Source organism: Lynx rufus, unplaced genomic scaffold (assembly GCF_022079265.1).
Source record: "Lynx rufus isolate CCGP_SWC_20201006 ecotype Redwood Valley unplaced genomic scaffold, mLynRuf1.p SCAF_2, whole genome shotgun sequence".
NCBI lineage: Eukaryota > Metazoa > Chordata > Mammalia > Carnivora > Felidae > Lynx > Lynx rufus.
The window spans coordinates 210675926-210691113 of record NW_025814834.1 but is presented as its reverse complement, the minus strand read 5'-3'; the positions used below and the strand labels follow the sequence as shown (position 1 = coordinate 210691113).

Genomic DNA, 15188 nt, shown 5'->3' with positions numbered 1-15188 from the left:
TGAGTAAGGAATCTGCCCAAGAAAACCTGAGTCTCCTTAGTCCTAGAGTGAATTCCAATCTTGAAAAGCCACATGAACGTCTGGGAAAAGCTCGTCAACAAATCTAATAGAGTACTCTACGCTCAGTGGACTCTTATTTCTCCAGCACACCGGCCCCTTCGGTCTCACGGCTGTGCCTTTTCAAACTGTCCTGCCTCAAGAGTGCAAAAACAAATCCCCAAAAGGTTAAATCAAAAAGGAGAAAATAATCAGGCTCCTGGGTGGCTCCTTTGGTTAAGTGTCTGACTTCGGCTCAGGTCATGATCTGATGGTTCGTGAGTTCGAGCCCCGCGTCCGGCTCTGTGCTGACAGCTCAGAGCCTGGCGCCTGTTTCAGATTCTGTGTCTCCCTCTCTCTCTGTCCCTCCCCTACTCGTGCTCTGTCTCTCAAAAATGAATAAACATTTAAAACAAAAAAATTTTTTAAAGAAAATAATGTAGTTTCTTTCTGCCAGAATTTTGGCATAGTGGGACTAGGCAGGAATGTATCTACTGGAGAATCTTCCCACATTCCTGAGTCGTTAAGAGTAACCAGCAGAGGCATGTTCCATACACTCCCCAAATGTCTGAGCTGGCAACAACAAAAGACATTCAGAGATCTCAGCCCTGGAACAACAGCTTCTGTCAGCGAACTACCGTTCTCACGATGCCGTGTTTCTGCTTACTTCAACTTCATACCAAAACGCACATCACACCAGTGCGAGGACTTGAGAAAACCACACCAATGAATTCACACAGGAGTACAATTCTGGCAGGGCACCAATACTAGTAATAAAGTATAATTTTTTTTAACTCAAAGACCTTATACAAACACATTGCTTTTAGCATTTACACAGATTTGACCTGGGACCCTAGTACCAGAGACCAACACCAAAACAGATCAGATAGAATGTCCATGCAAAGGGAGTTACCTGGTAAGAAGGCAAACATCAGCACTTTAGCTCTTACCTGAAGCCAAAGGTCGGATCCACTCTTTGCTATTTAGGTCAAGTCTCCAGAGGTCATTAAAAGCAGCATTGCAGCTGCTCTGGGTACAGCCTCCAAACACGTACATAGATTGATTAGCATCATAATAGCATGCACCTAGAAAGAAAACAATAAAAGCATAACTGATGTTCAATACTGAAGCCCCTCTGACACCTTAACTGTAACACTTATCTTTCAAAGATCAATAATTTCAGCCATTCGGCGACTCTGTGGCCAGGTACCAACTTTCTATAACCAGCCTCTTGTCTTCAGATTGGTTAATATCACATTATTCTTTAAAATAAGGTCCAGCAAGGTGCGCCTGGCTGACAGTTGGAAGAGCATGTGACTCTTGATCTGGGGGTCGTGAGTCTGGGTTCAGTGTGGGGTGTGGAGATTATGAAAAATAAATAAACTTAAAAAAATAAAGTAAAAGAAAGCTCAGAGGAAAGCTACAGAAATATCATTTCTGAGAACACTGAGCAAATTGACAATGTCACCATTAAATAAGACCGTATAATTCCAGCAAGAGCACACAGGAATTCAGATTATGGGTGCTCAATGGGTAAAATTTCAGTACAGCTGCACAATTAACCTAAATCTGCATCCTCACCCTCTAGGGCTAGGCAGAGAGAGCCAGTGCTAGTGGATGCACTCTGTCCTCCTGTTTCTCTCCTCCAGCCCTATTACTGCTTTTGTTTTCAAATGAAACCTGAAGCACAAACTAATAAACACATCTTTACATGAAGAGAATGACAGAAAACCATTTTAATCGATGCCATGAAGTAACCACACATGAAGATCAATGTATCTCGGGGATCTCAGAAGTAGGATGGTCCCCAAGCTACGGAGAGAACAGCATGGAGGTCGTTAAGCCGAAAGCCACCAAGGTGCATCAGAAAGCCACCAAGACAGGCTGTTGGGTGCTACACAGAAAACCAGTGAAGTAACATTGCAAAAGCATCCAGGTCTCTGAGAAGAGCCTTTTCAATCAGATGATTATACACTCCTCACCGACAGACACCATTCCAAAGAAAAGGGGTAAGGACTGTGAGAGGGGCTGGGCTGTACCTCCAAAACCAGAAGGACCACAGCTTAAGTCTAGAGGAGAGGCACTGCCACCTTGTTTTGCCCTAAAAAGTTCACTTAGTCTCTATTCTTTGGAAACGATGACCCCACTCCTTACAGACTTGCATTTACCATCTTGGATCTCAGGAAGGGGGCCAAGCAAAACTTTCCTTTCCATTCATTTCATGCATACTGATGGGAAAAAAAAGAATTCTCAATGTTCCCCTTACGTAAGAGGAAAGTGAAAAGAAACTCAGAGATTCAATCCACTAGTGCATGGTTTCAGTGACCAGTCAGCTTATTTGTAGGTCTAGTGCAGTTTAGCACACCTCTGTTTTTAAGATCTCTTCTGAACTCTGGCACCACTTAGTCAAGTTCAGAAAAAGAGAAATGCTACTGCTATAATTATCTCTGTGATATGTACTAGCTCTGGGAATAACCCTCCTTTTTTTTCTTAAATCAGCCCACCCCATAGGCCCTTTAAGGAACCTCTGCACTAGAAAGGCCAAGTCAGAAAACTTCAGGAGTTAAGAGGTACCACAGTAGTGTATTTAGTCGCTTACACCCAGTGATCTCAGCCAGTGGAAGGCACAGATCCAAATCATCTTGACCTCTGACATTGTGCAACAATGGAGCTGCAGACTTTTCAAATTAACAGACACACTACAGTATATGAAGATTTAAATGATCTTACACTTTCCACTAACTTTCTTTGCCTTTGCAAACAACTTCTAATCTGTGTTTTAAAATCCACATCGCAGGGGCGCTTGCGTGGCTCAGTAGGTTAAGCATCTGACTCTTGATTTTGGGTCAGGTTATGATCTCCCAGTTCGGTTCATGAGAGGAGCCCTGCATCAGGCTCCCGGCTGGGTGTGGAGCCTGCTAGGGATTCTCTCTCTCCCTCCCTCCCTCCCTCCCTCTCTCTCTCTCTCTCTCTCTCTCTTCCTCTCCCTCTGCCCCTCCCCCCTCAAAAAAAAATCCACATCCTAACAAGAAAATCTATTAAGAAATAAAATCCTATGAAACTCCAATGCTCATATTTCAGATTGGTTAAGAACTGCAAATAACAAGGGGCACCTAGGTGGTTCAGTCAGTTAAGCATCCGACTCTTGATTTTGGCTCAGGTCGTGATCTCACGGTTGTGAATTTGAGCCCTGAGTCAGGCTCTTCACTGACAGCAGGGAACCTGCTTGGGATTCTCTCTCTCTCCTTCTCTCTCTGACCCTCCCCTGCTTGCACACATGTGTGTGCACAGTCTCTCTCTCAAAAATAAGTGAATAAACATTTTTTAAAAAGAACTGTAAATAATGAAGGATCAAGTTTAGCTGATATTAGACAAACAAGAAGGATAATTGCTAGAGTCACATTTCAATCTCCACTAAAGGAGCTGAGCTTCAGATATCTTGGTCTTCTCATATCCTTCTTGAATTAGCTACTCCAACAAATTGACTGAAATTTTGAACGGAACCAACTGGTACCAGGCATAAAAGAACATTCTTTTCTTCTTGATAACCCACACTTACGGAAAATAAGTTAGCAATGTCCTATGGCCTCTGAAACCTTAATGTGTGTCCATTATAACAATCTTTAATAAGACAAATCTGTGATTTCATAACTAAGAGTCAAGGGCTCATTTATGTCTCCCCGTTTTTCAAACATCAACTCTTGGCAGCTGCTTCCTTCATACAGCAAAAGAGCACAGTGCCTTTATTTTTCAAAGAGGTAGCAAACATTCTTCTTCTCTATTTGGATTGAAAACCCAGCCAACAGCCGGGCCCCATGAGGTCCTTGCCACATGTATTTTAATCCTATACTAAAATAAGGCAATCGGCATTCTCCTGCTTCTCTTGGAACAAACAAAGGTTTCTGGAAGAGGAAGGCATAGGCCAAACTGTGCAAAGCTAGCAGGACTAAAATGACAAGTTTCACACACCGTATTCTCAATGTCTATCAGTTAATCAGCAATGAAGCTTAGAGAGGAAGAGAGTCAGTTTGGGCAGCTATGTTTAGAACTCCAAAATAATGCAATAAGAAAACAGCCATCAATAATACCCTCAAATATTTTAAGCATCCTACTAAGCTTTTGTTTATTGTCTATTTTTATTTAAGACATCTACATGTTGGTCTGGGTGGGTGTGGGGAGACTCAACAAGTTCAATGGGCCTTTTAGAAAGAATTAAGAATTTAAGCAAATACCAGTGCTCAAGTAGTCATTTCCCTTTTACCAACGTTCTCCACCCACATAGTTTTCTTTTCAAAACATCTAGACCAGTGGAATGTGCAATACGAAAGTTACAGTTCATAGTACAGTATGAATACTCTAAGTAACATTAAGAATGTTTATTCTAGGGGTTCCTGGGTGGCTCAGTCGGTTAAGCCTCCGACTCTTGGTTTTGGCTCAGGTCACGATCTCACGGTTTTGTGGGTTCAAGCCCCACATTGGGCTCTGCGCTGGCAGTGCGGAGCCCGCTTGGGATTCTCTGTCTCCCAGTCTCGCTCTGTCCCCCCCACCCACTTGCGCGGTCTCTCTCAAAATAAATAAATAAACTTAAAAAATAAAAAGAATGCTTATTCTAATTGCTACATTTCTCCAAATTTTCTGAAATGGCTTGATTGCTCCATGAACAACTGTTGCAAAACATACATTTCCAGTTAATATCCGATAATCCCTACTCGAAGACAAGTCAAATATTCATATCAACACACAGCAAACCAGTAGTTCTTTGGCATCCTAAACACTTCTGTACTGTAGTATACTCCTCTCTAGTGCAAGGTCTTCCAGTTGTTTCAGAGAGTCACTTGAGAAATGTTTACTTAACTCTAACTTTTGCATTCAGATGTTAAATTCTCTTTTGTTTCACACTTGTTTCCAGGGAAAGGTCCTGAGGCATGTATCCCATGCTCAGAGAGACTATGCTGTCATGTGTCTCACGTCTACAAGCCAGGACATATTTGATAAGGCCTGTAATTACATAACTATGGAACAAGCAAGGCTGGTTATCCCGTTTGGGCCTGCTTAGCTACTACAGGAGCACAGCTAGCATGGGTGTGACATGACCTGACCCTATTTGCAGCCTTCACTGAAATACAAAAAGCACGATGCTGGAGACTCAACACATCCCTATATTAATCTGAAAAGGACATTCTCTGTTAGTCAAGGTTTGCATGATCGGTCACGCGCACACTCACCAAAGAGTTAGGAAAACTGGCTTCATTTTCCTTCCCCTCTTTGTCCCAGACTTTTAAACAGGAAAGAAGCTGTACTGCTACATCTTTGTTACACTTAATTTCACAGAATTCAATGATTTCAACTATGGACCAAGTGTTGTGAAAGGTGCATGGATGTCTAACACCTGGAACCTGCTTGTCCTCAAGCAGACAACCATTTGAGGAAGAGATCTCTTCACCACTCTATCCTTTTGCAGTTAAAAACATATTTTTGGGGGCGTCTGGGTGGCTCAGTTGGTTGAGCGTCTGACGTCAGCTTAGGTCATGATCTCACGGTTCGTGGGTTTGAGTCCCTCGTTGGGCTCTGTGCTGACAGCTCAGAGCCTGGAGCCTGCTTTGGATTCTGTGTCTCCCTCTCTCTGCCCCTCCCCCGCTTGCAGTTGCTCTCTCTCTCAAAAATAAAATGAACATTAAAAAAAATCTTCAAAAAAAAAAAAGAAGAGCCAAGGAACTTACTTCCCAAGTTTAAAATTCTTCTTTCATATGCAGCCTCTCCAACACAGACAATTATGGCGACAGACAGATGGTAATAAACAGTAAAAGAAAAGGCAAGAGCAGTGTTTTAGGGGTGTATAGGCAGAGGAAAAAAAGATCTTAATCTCCATGGCAGGGAATCTGACAGGAGCTTGTGAAGAGGTGGCTTTTGGCTTTATCTCTGAGATGGGTTTTAGAGGATAGAACCCTTTAGTCCATTAACAATGGGCAAACAAGTCCAGGGACGAAAAGGGGAACTGGAGGGGAAGGGAGAAGGAAATCAGGGCATCCAAGCAAGGCCATCAAGTAGGGAAGTGTAAGACCTAACAAGGAGTCTCGTGTGGGTGGAGCCTGGCTGTGTGAAGATGTGGGAGAGATTCAGGCTGAAAGAGTAAGCTGGGGCCTCGAAAGCCAAGGGGAGTGGAAACTCCTCCATCAGTGTGGAAAGACTTAGGTTTTTTAGCAGAGGAGTGATGAGACTGGTCTGATGCTTCACTTACAGGGTTCCCAACAGGGACTCCTGTTATTTTAGGCAGGTCCATTCTCTTTGTGGAGGAGCAGCCCACTCACTGCAGGACACCGAGCATTCCTGCCTACTAAATGCATACAGTGCTACCCAGTCAAGCAAATGAACAATGACCTTACACATTTCCAAATGCCCTAGGAGGTGGCACTGTCCCCAGCTTTAGAGATGGTTGCCAACAGTGTCTCGTTCAGGTTCAGATGGAGAACCTGAACTTCTTATTTATGCAATCATTTAGAAAAGATTTAGTTAAGATAGAATGTAATCATTCTAATGAGTAATGTAATCATTACTCACATTCATAAATGTGAGTAATGGGAAAAATAAGGAAAGATATGAGAGAGATTGCAGAGATGAACAGAATCAACAAGATCTGACTTTTGTTACTGAAGGAAGAAGAGGAATTGAGGATAAATCCGAGAATTCACACTTGTGTAACTGCGAGAATGATAATGCCATTAACTAAATTATGGAGAGGGGAAAACTTGGGAGGAACTACTGAATTCCACTTTTAGCTGACTAGATATGAAGCATCTGTGTATCTCTGTGGCAATATGAGCAAAGAATTGGAAATGCAGATCTCCAGCTCAATGTGAATCAGGAATAAGAAATACAATTGAGGGGTATCTGGGTGGCTTAGTCAGTTGCATCCACCTCTTGACTTCAGCTCAGGTCATGATCCCAGGGTCATGGGATTGAGCTCTGTGTCAGGCTCCATACTGAGCCTGGAGCCTGCTTGAGATTCTCTCTCTCCCTCTCTCTCTCTCTCTCTCTCTTCCCTCCCCTGCCTGCCCCTCTCCCCACTTGCTTGCTCTCGCTTGCGCTCTGTCTCTAAAAAAAAAAAAGAGAGAGAAAGAAAGAAAAAGAAAAAAGAAATAAAATTGAGCTCTGGGGAGAAACATGCAGTAGGAAGAGGAAGGAGCTAAGGAAAGACATTGAAGGAATTCCTTGTTTTCAACTTATTCTGAAAAATGCCCATTTCTGTGTAACAGTTCTCTTCAGTCTGCCAGCATGCAGAGAGAAAGGCAACAGTGAGAGATGAGCTGAGAGAGGAAACGAGACACACAGACACCTTTTTAAAAAATCTATGGCACCTTTGGGGCGCCTGGGTGGCTCAGTGGGTTGAGCGTCCGACTTTGCCTCAGGTCATGATCTTGCAGTTTGTGGGTTTGAGCCCTGTGTCGGGCTCTGTGCCAACAGCTCAGAGCCTGGAGCCTGTTTCAGATTCTGTGTCTCCTCTCTCTTTGCCCTTCCTCTGCTTGCTCGCTGTCTCTCTCTCAAAAATAGATAAACATTAAAAAACTTAAAAAAAAATCTATGGCACCTTTTCTTGGATTTTAAATGAAGACATGAAAAAAAATTTAAGGTAAAAACAAATATTGAAATCCACCAACCTCTGAATTTCTGTGAGATTACTCACTCTATTTTTCTTCTCTATGTCCCCTGCAAATAACTGTCACTATTTTGTAATGATACTCTTTCAAAAGCTAGTTAATTGAAAAATTTTTTTTCTTCTCTCATTAGAAAGCTAAATTGTCGGGGCGCCTGGGTGGCGCAGTCGGTTAAGCGTCCGACTTCAGCCAGGTCACGATCTCGCGGTCCGTGAGTTCGAGCCCCGCGTCAGGCTCTGGGCTGATGGCTCAGAGCCTGGAGCCTGTTTCCGATTCTGTGTCTCCCTCTCTCTCTGCCCCTCCCCCGTTCATGCTCTGTCTCTCTCTGTCCCAAAAATAAATAAACGTTGAAAAAAAAAAAAAAATTAAAAAGAAAGCTAAATTGTCCTGTGATAATTACTCACCCCTGAATACTTCCCAGCTTGGTTTCTACTTTATCCAGACTCACTCCATTTCCCTCACTTAGGGTTCTTAAAAATACTTGTTTCAAAAAACCATCTTCAAACAGTCTTTAGAAACTCTGTCTCTGCCTCTCATTCCAATTACCTGTCAGTAACTGAAGTTAACCCTCCCTCAACAACAAATACTGGATCTAACATGGATTCTCCTGTAATTTCATTACATATCCTTTAAAAAATTTTTTTGTTAATGTTTGTTTATTTTTGAGAGGGAGGGAGAGAGAGACAGAGACAGAGACACAGAGACAGAGAATGAGTGGGGGAGGGGCAGAGAGAGGAGACACAATCTGAAGCAGGCTCCAGGCTCCAGGCTCTGGGTTGTCAGCACAGAGCTAGATCTAGGGGCTCAAACTCACAAACCCATGAGATCATGACTTGAGCTAAAGTGACTAAGCCACCCAGGTGCCCCTCATTACATATGCTTGACAAGGATTCATTTATAGTCTTAAATGAATTAAGTATTGAAGTGTGGATTCCTGAAAACATTCAAGTCCCTTTCAAAAACTATTTTTGTAGTAAGAAGGAGAGGAAGAGAAAGGGGGGGGGAGGAGGAGGAGGAAGGAAGGGAGAGAGGAAGAGAAGGAAGTACCGGTAGTAGTAACAGTAGCCTGGGCTTTGTTTTTTGTTTGTTTGCTTGCTTCTTAACATTTATTCATCTTTTGAGAGATAGAGTGGGGGGGGGGGGGAGAGGGAGACACAGAATCCGAAGCAGGATCCAGGCTCTGAACTGGCAGCACAGAGCTGGACGTGGAGCTTGGACCCACGAACCACGAGATCATGATCAGAGCCAAAGTCAGATGCTTAACCGACAGTGGCCCCTGTTTCTGTTTTTAATGTTTATTTATTTAATTTGAAAGAGAGAGCAAGTGGGGCACCTGGGTGGCTCAGTCGGTTGAGCGTCCGACTTCGGCTCAGGTCATGATCTCACGGTTCCAGCCTCAGCCTCGCGTCGGGCTCTGTGCTGACAGCTCACAGCCTGGAGCCTGCTTCGGATTCTGTGTCTCCCTCTCTCTCTGCCCCTCCCCCACTCATGCTCTGTCTCTGTCAAAAATAAACATTAAAAAAATTTTTTTTTGAAAGAGAGAGCAAGTCAGTGTGAACGGGGGAGGCACAGAGAGAGACAGAGAAACCCAAGCAGGCTCCATGCTGTCACCGCAGAGCCCAATTTGGGGCTCTATCTCACGAACTATGAGATCACAACCTGAGCTGAAATCAAGAGACGCTCAATGGGCTGAGCCATTCAGGTGCCCTGTTTACGTTTTTTGTTTTTCAGTAGTTGCTGTTAATGGCCTTTTCCACTCTGTCGACATTTGCACTAATGGTACAAAAGCAATGCAGAGTAAAACGGTTACAGCCTGTGCAAAACTCAAGGCAGGGGCATTAAAATAAAGAAAACCAGTTCTGACTTCACAGACCCCCAAAAGGGTCTCACAGATTGCCCTCTTCCCCAGAGGCCTAGGAATCACACTTTGAGACCCACTGCCCTAGGGGGGTTACGACAGCAAAAGTAAAACAGCTCCTGGAGAGAACGGAGAACACGGCAACAATCTGGCCTGCTCCTTTGATCTATTTAGATCCAGTTCCAAGACAATGATAAATTATAATTATGTACTGAATTCTCCTCTGGAAATGAGAATACAACACAGGGTTTGGGACAGCCAGCCTCCAAGATGGCCTCCAAAGGTCCTCACGGCCTGGTATTTACCCTGCTGGTCAATATCTGTGTGACCAATAGAACGGATCAGGAAAGAGGTTCATTTCAGAGATTAGGTTGTAAAAGACATTACAGCTTCTATCTTGGTGTCTCTCTCTCTCTCTCTCTCTCTCTCTCTCTCTCTCTCTCTCTCTCTCTCCCCCCCCCCAATCATTCATTCTTTCATTCTGTGGGTAGCCAGCTACCAAGTCATGAGCAGCTCCACAAAGAGGTTCAAGTCCTTTTTCTTTTTTTTATGTTTATTTATGAGAGAGAGAGAGAGCAAACATGAACAGGGTAGGGACAGAGAGAGAGGGAGACACAGAATCTGAAACAGGCTCCAGGCTCTGAGCTGCCAGCAGAGCCCGACATGGGGCTCAAACCCATGAACTGCAAGATCGTGACTAGAGCCAACGCTGGATGCCTAACCGACTGAACCACCCAAGTGCCCCCAGAGGTCCAAGTCCTAAGGAACAGACACCTCCTGTGAACAGTTACTTGTGTGAACCTGGAAGCAGACCGCCTGGGCCCCAGTCAAGCCTTCAGGTGACTACAGCCCTGACAGACTGGCTGCAACCTCATCAGAGACACTGAGCTAGAACTTCCTAGCTAACCACTCCCAGATTCCTGACCCTTGGGAACTCTGTGGGATAATAAATGTTTTAAGCTGCTAAGTTTTTTAAACAACATGAATAACCAATACACTCTCCTTCCCTCAAGAGTTCCAAATATCCATAGTTATCATGATAAGCACTGGATATTGTACAGAAGTACTGAATCACTACACTGGACACCTGAAAGTAATATAACACGGTACATTAACTATACTGGAATTAAAATAAACGTTGGAATTAAAATTAAAACCTGAATAACACAAAAGAGTTCAAAATTAGCAGTAATATTCAAGAGTATCAAAAAGTTGGGGCACCTGGGTGGCTCAGTCGGTTAAGCGTCCGACTTCGGCTCGGGTCATGATCTCACCGTTCATGAGTTCAAGCCCCATGTCAGGCTCTGTGCTGACAGCTCAGACCCTGGAGCCTGCTTTGGATTCTGTGTCTCCCTCTCTCTGCCCCTCCCCCACTCGTGCTCTGTCTCTCTCAAAAATAAACATTAAAAATTAAAAAAAAAAAAAAGAGTATCAGAAAGTATCAAAATCAGTATTTCAGACAACAACAAAGGCTCAGAACAGGAAAATATTTTCTATGAGCTAAAGAGTTGAGAGGTTTCACGATGGAGCCAGAACTTCAATGGAGTCTTCAAGGAAAGGCAGGCTTTAGCTAAGTGGATACAAACACTCCAGGGAGGAAGAATCCAGCATGGCAATGTGACAGCTTGAAAGAGGAGAGCTCTTGGGCAAAGCTGGGAGATGATGTGGTAAATCTGAACACAGGTCAAATTAAAGAGGGCTCTGAATATAAGACTAAGTTTAGCTTTTATCTTGTAAGCAACAGGCACTGAAGGTTTCTGAACTGGGAAGTAATATAATTAAAGCTGTAATTATGAGAAAGTATTTAGAGCTCCCTCACCCCCACCCCACTGCCACGAGCTTTCTTTATGGAGAACCATTATTAATGTACCTGTACGGGCCTAAGATATACCACATCTTAATCTCATTTTGATGAAGGTATGAATCACTAATAGAATAAAATGGTGTCTACAAAAATCAAATTCAAATGGAGAGTTAATTCTAGAATAATCTAAAAACTCTAAATTAGGGGCACCTGGGTGGCTCAGTCGGTTAAGCATCTGACTTCGGCTCAGGTCATGATCTCGTGGTTCGTGAGTTCAAGCCCCACCTCAGGCTCTGTGCTGACAGCTCAGAGCCTAGAGCCTGCTTCGGATTCTGGGTCTCCCTCTCTCTGCCCCTCCCCTGCTCATGTGCTCGCTCGCTCGCGCGTGCGCGCTCTCTCTCTCTCTCTCTCTCTCAAAAATAAACAAACATTAAAAAAATTTAAATAAAAATAGAAACTCTAAATTGTGTCTTATTTACCAGAGCATTTATAATTTTACTATTTAAATTGACATTTTAAAATTAATACCCTTCATGTTCAAAATCTTTGTGTGATCCCAGCCAAATTCAGTGTTGGCTAAACATATACTATGTTAAAATAAAGAATTATTTTAACTCTTAGTGTTAAACTCTGGTTACTCCCTAAGCAGGATCTTGGAAACACCTTTCTGTACTTCTTTGATATCCTCTTACTTGATATCAATGTTCAAGTCTACGATAACACCTTGACCTCTTTGGGGTAGAGATACTAGAAAAATTCAAATATAAAATTATACCAAGGTGCCTATGCTGTACTTAGGCTCACACTCTTCCCTGATTCTAAAGTTAATATAAGTCCTCATTTTACATTCTCTTCATTAAAAAGTCAAACAAAATACATGCCTCCAGAGGAATTTTTGGAAATATGACCACGGGCAGGATGGCATCTACTCTCACAGTAAATACTTACTGTGTGAGAACCGTTGAGTGATCGGGGTTCCAGGATAAGGGTAAGTCCGACTCTCCCATTGAATGTTTCCTTCCTGGACAGCCTTTATGAAACCATGATAACACTGGTGGGCTACACCTAAAGACAAAAATAACAAATGCTTCAGCCTGGATACTTCACTTTTCAACCAAATTATTAAAACTGCATCTATTTGCTGTCACATAACTTCTATAAAACCTAAGTTTCTTATTTTTCATTCAAAGTAAGAAACAGAATTTCGAAAGTAGAAGATCCAATCCTTTCACTTTACAAAGGCTCAGGGTGGCTAAGTGTTACAAAGGTCAAGGTTACAAAATCAGCTCACACTATAACTCTGCTCCCTTTATGTCATATCTTAAAGCAACACATGAAAATAATTGGTACAGGCACCTGGCCGGCTCAGTCAGTAGAGCATGCGACCCTTGATCTCAGAGACGTAAGTTTAAGCCCCACGATAGGCATAAAGGTTACTTTAAAAGTAAGTAAATAACTGGGGTGCCTAGGTGGCTTAGTCAGTTAAGCATCCAACTCTTGCTTTTGGCTCAGGTCATGATATTGTGGTTTGTGAGACAGAGCCCCAGTTAGGCTCCATGCTGACAACACAAAGCCTGCTTGGGATTCTCTCCCCCCCTCCCCCACTCACACTTTTTCTCTGACTCTCTCGAAATAAATAAATAAGCTTAAAAAATAAAATTAAAATTAAATTAATTTAAATAATTGGAATTGTTTAAACAAAGCAAAGGGACTGGGGGTAATTTAGCTTTGGGAGAAAGAGCACGGTAAAACAGCGTCTGGAATATAAAAAACAGGTGTTCATAAATGCCTATGGTTAGACCATGGGAACCAAGAAGCATATTCCATCTAAATAAACGAGGAGACAATAATTAGCTTACACTGAATTATGAAATGATGAATTTACAACTAAGGAAAGCTGTTTTAAAAAGTGAGCGCTTGTACTATAATGGTGGATACATATCATTACACATTTGTTCAAACCCACAGAATGTGCACCCCAATGTAAACTCTGGACTTCGGGTGATGATGATGTGTCCATGCAGGTCTGTCAACTGCAACAAATGCACCAGGGTATGTTGATAGTAGGGGAGGTTGTGGATGTGGGAAAACAGGAAATGTCTGACCTTTCTGCTCAATTTTGCTGTGAATCTAAAACCACTCTAAAAAATAAAGTCTATGGGGGCGCCTGGGTGGCTCAGTCAGGCGAACGTCTGACTTGGGCTCAGGCCATGATCTCACAGCTCATGATTTCAAGCCCTGCTTTGGGCTCTCTGCTGTCAGCATGGAGCCTGCTAGGATCTTTGGAGCCTTTGTCTCCCTCTCTCTGCCCCTTCCTAGCTTGAGCTCTCTTAAGAAAGAAAGAAAAATAAAAGTCTTTGTTTTTTAAAAGGTGAGAGCTTCATGTTTCTGGAACAATCTATGTTTTTAACACATGAAATGACTACCTTATTTCAAAGAGCAACATTTTGAATGAAGAGTACAATAATTTATGTTACACTTTGAAAGAATGTGTCATTTTTTAATTCATGTCACCTTAGTGGATCCTTAAGCAGGATCACAGTATTTAAAAATGTTTTCCAATGATGATTACTATCCTTTGGCTGAACTCACAGTTAAGAACTGGAATATTAAAAGATAGTCATCTTTTTTTTTTTTTAATTTTTTTTTTCAACGTTTTTTATTTATTTTTGGGACAGAGAGAGACAAAGCATGAACGGGGGAGGGGCAGAGAGAGAGGGAGACACAGAATCGGAAACAGGCTCCAGGCTCCGAGCCATCAGCCCAGAGCCTGACGCGGGGCTCGAACCCACGGACCGCGAGATCGTGACCTGGCTGAAGTCGGACGCTTAACCGACTGCGCCACCCAGGCGCCCCAAGATAGTCATCTTTAATGTGTAACTACAGTGCCAACTATACTCTGATGAAGAAAGTAACAGATTTGAAAATGTTGAATTGAGGTAAGGCAGTAATGAATAAGGGACAGAAACATAATGATAGAGAGGGGGAAAGAAGAAGGTATCCTGGCAGTGACTTCCTTCTCCCAGAAGATCTAAGACTGTGAGTGCTAGGTTAGGGTTCCTCCCTCTTTAAAATAAAAAAGTGTGTGTGTGTGTGTGTGTGTGTATAAATGTATGTATATGTATGTATGCATGCATGTATGTATACATATATGTATGTGCATATACATACATATGTATATATACATACATATGCACATACCTATGAGCATATGTTATATATATATATATATACACACACATACATACATATCAAAACAGTAAGAATGCCATATAAAACCAAGAATAAACTCGTAACTTTGATTAGTTCATAGCCCCTCATCTGTGATTCTTCCACCTCTATTTTAGAGGTGAAATCATCTATTTTCACAGGGTAAGCATTCAATCTCTACTGAAGGGTCCATTAAATCTGCAAAGGGAAAGCAAGCATTACCAGTTGTAAGCAGATGAGCACAGGACCCAGCAAACGGTTTCAACACAGCTGGTCCTCAGCCTTCTAGGTTGGGTTCTGAGCAATTGACAATGACCCCATGCCCCATGAGAACCACCCTGATGAAAGGAAATGATTTTAAGACTGATTCTGATCTAAAGGTTTTTTCCTGTCATATTTCTGACTGCCTGTTCCCACTAGGAAGGAACAAACTGCTTGATCAAAGTTTATTCCACTGGCTTGGTCTTCATTCAAAAATGGGCCCTTTGCAGTTAAAATGTAACTGTAAATGTAAAACTGTAAATGTAAAAAAAATAACTGCTATCTATTAAATTAAAAATACACCACCCCTGGTAAGTACAACATTTAGCTAAAGTTGAAAACTTGATTAGAAAATGGAAGACGGGTG

At 42.5% G+C, this 15188-nt stretch overlaps 1 protein-coding gene across 1 annotated transcript in view; it reads right to left on the bottom strand.

Moving 5' to 3' along the window:
• FBXO42 (F-box protein 42) overlaps positions 1 to 15188 on the bottom strand; it is a 95949-nt gene that overhangs the window by 29863 nt on the left and 50898 nt on the right. Inside the window, exons 3-4 of the mRNA XM_047082802.1 lie at positions 12299 to 12415; positions 987 to 1121 (exon numbers count right to left, since the gene is read on the bottom strand). Coding sequence (XP_046938758.1) covers positions 987 to 1121; positions 12299 to 12415 — 252 coding nt within the window. The remainder of the gene's footprint in view (positions 1 to 986; positions 1122 to 12298; positions 12416 to 15188) is intronic.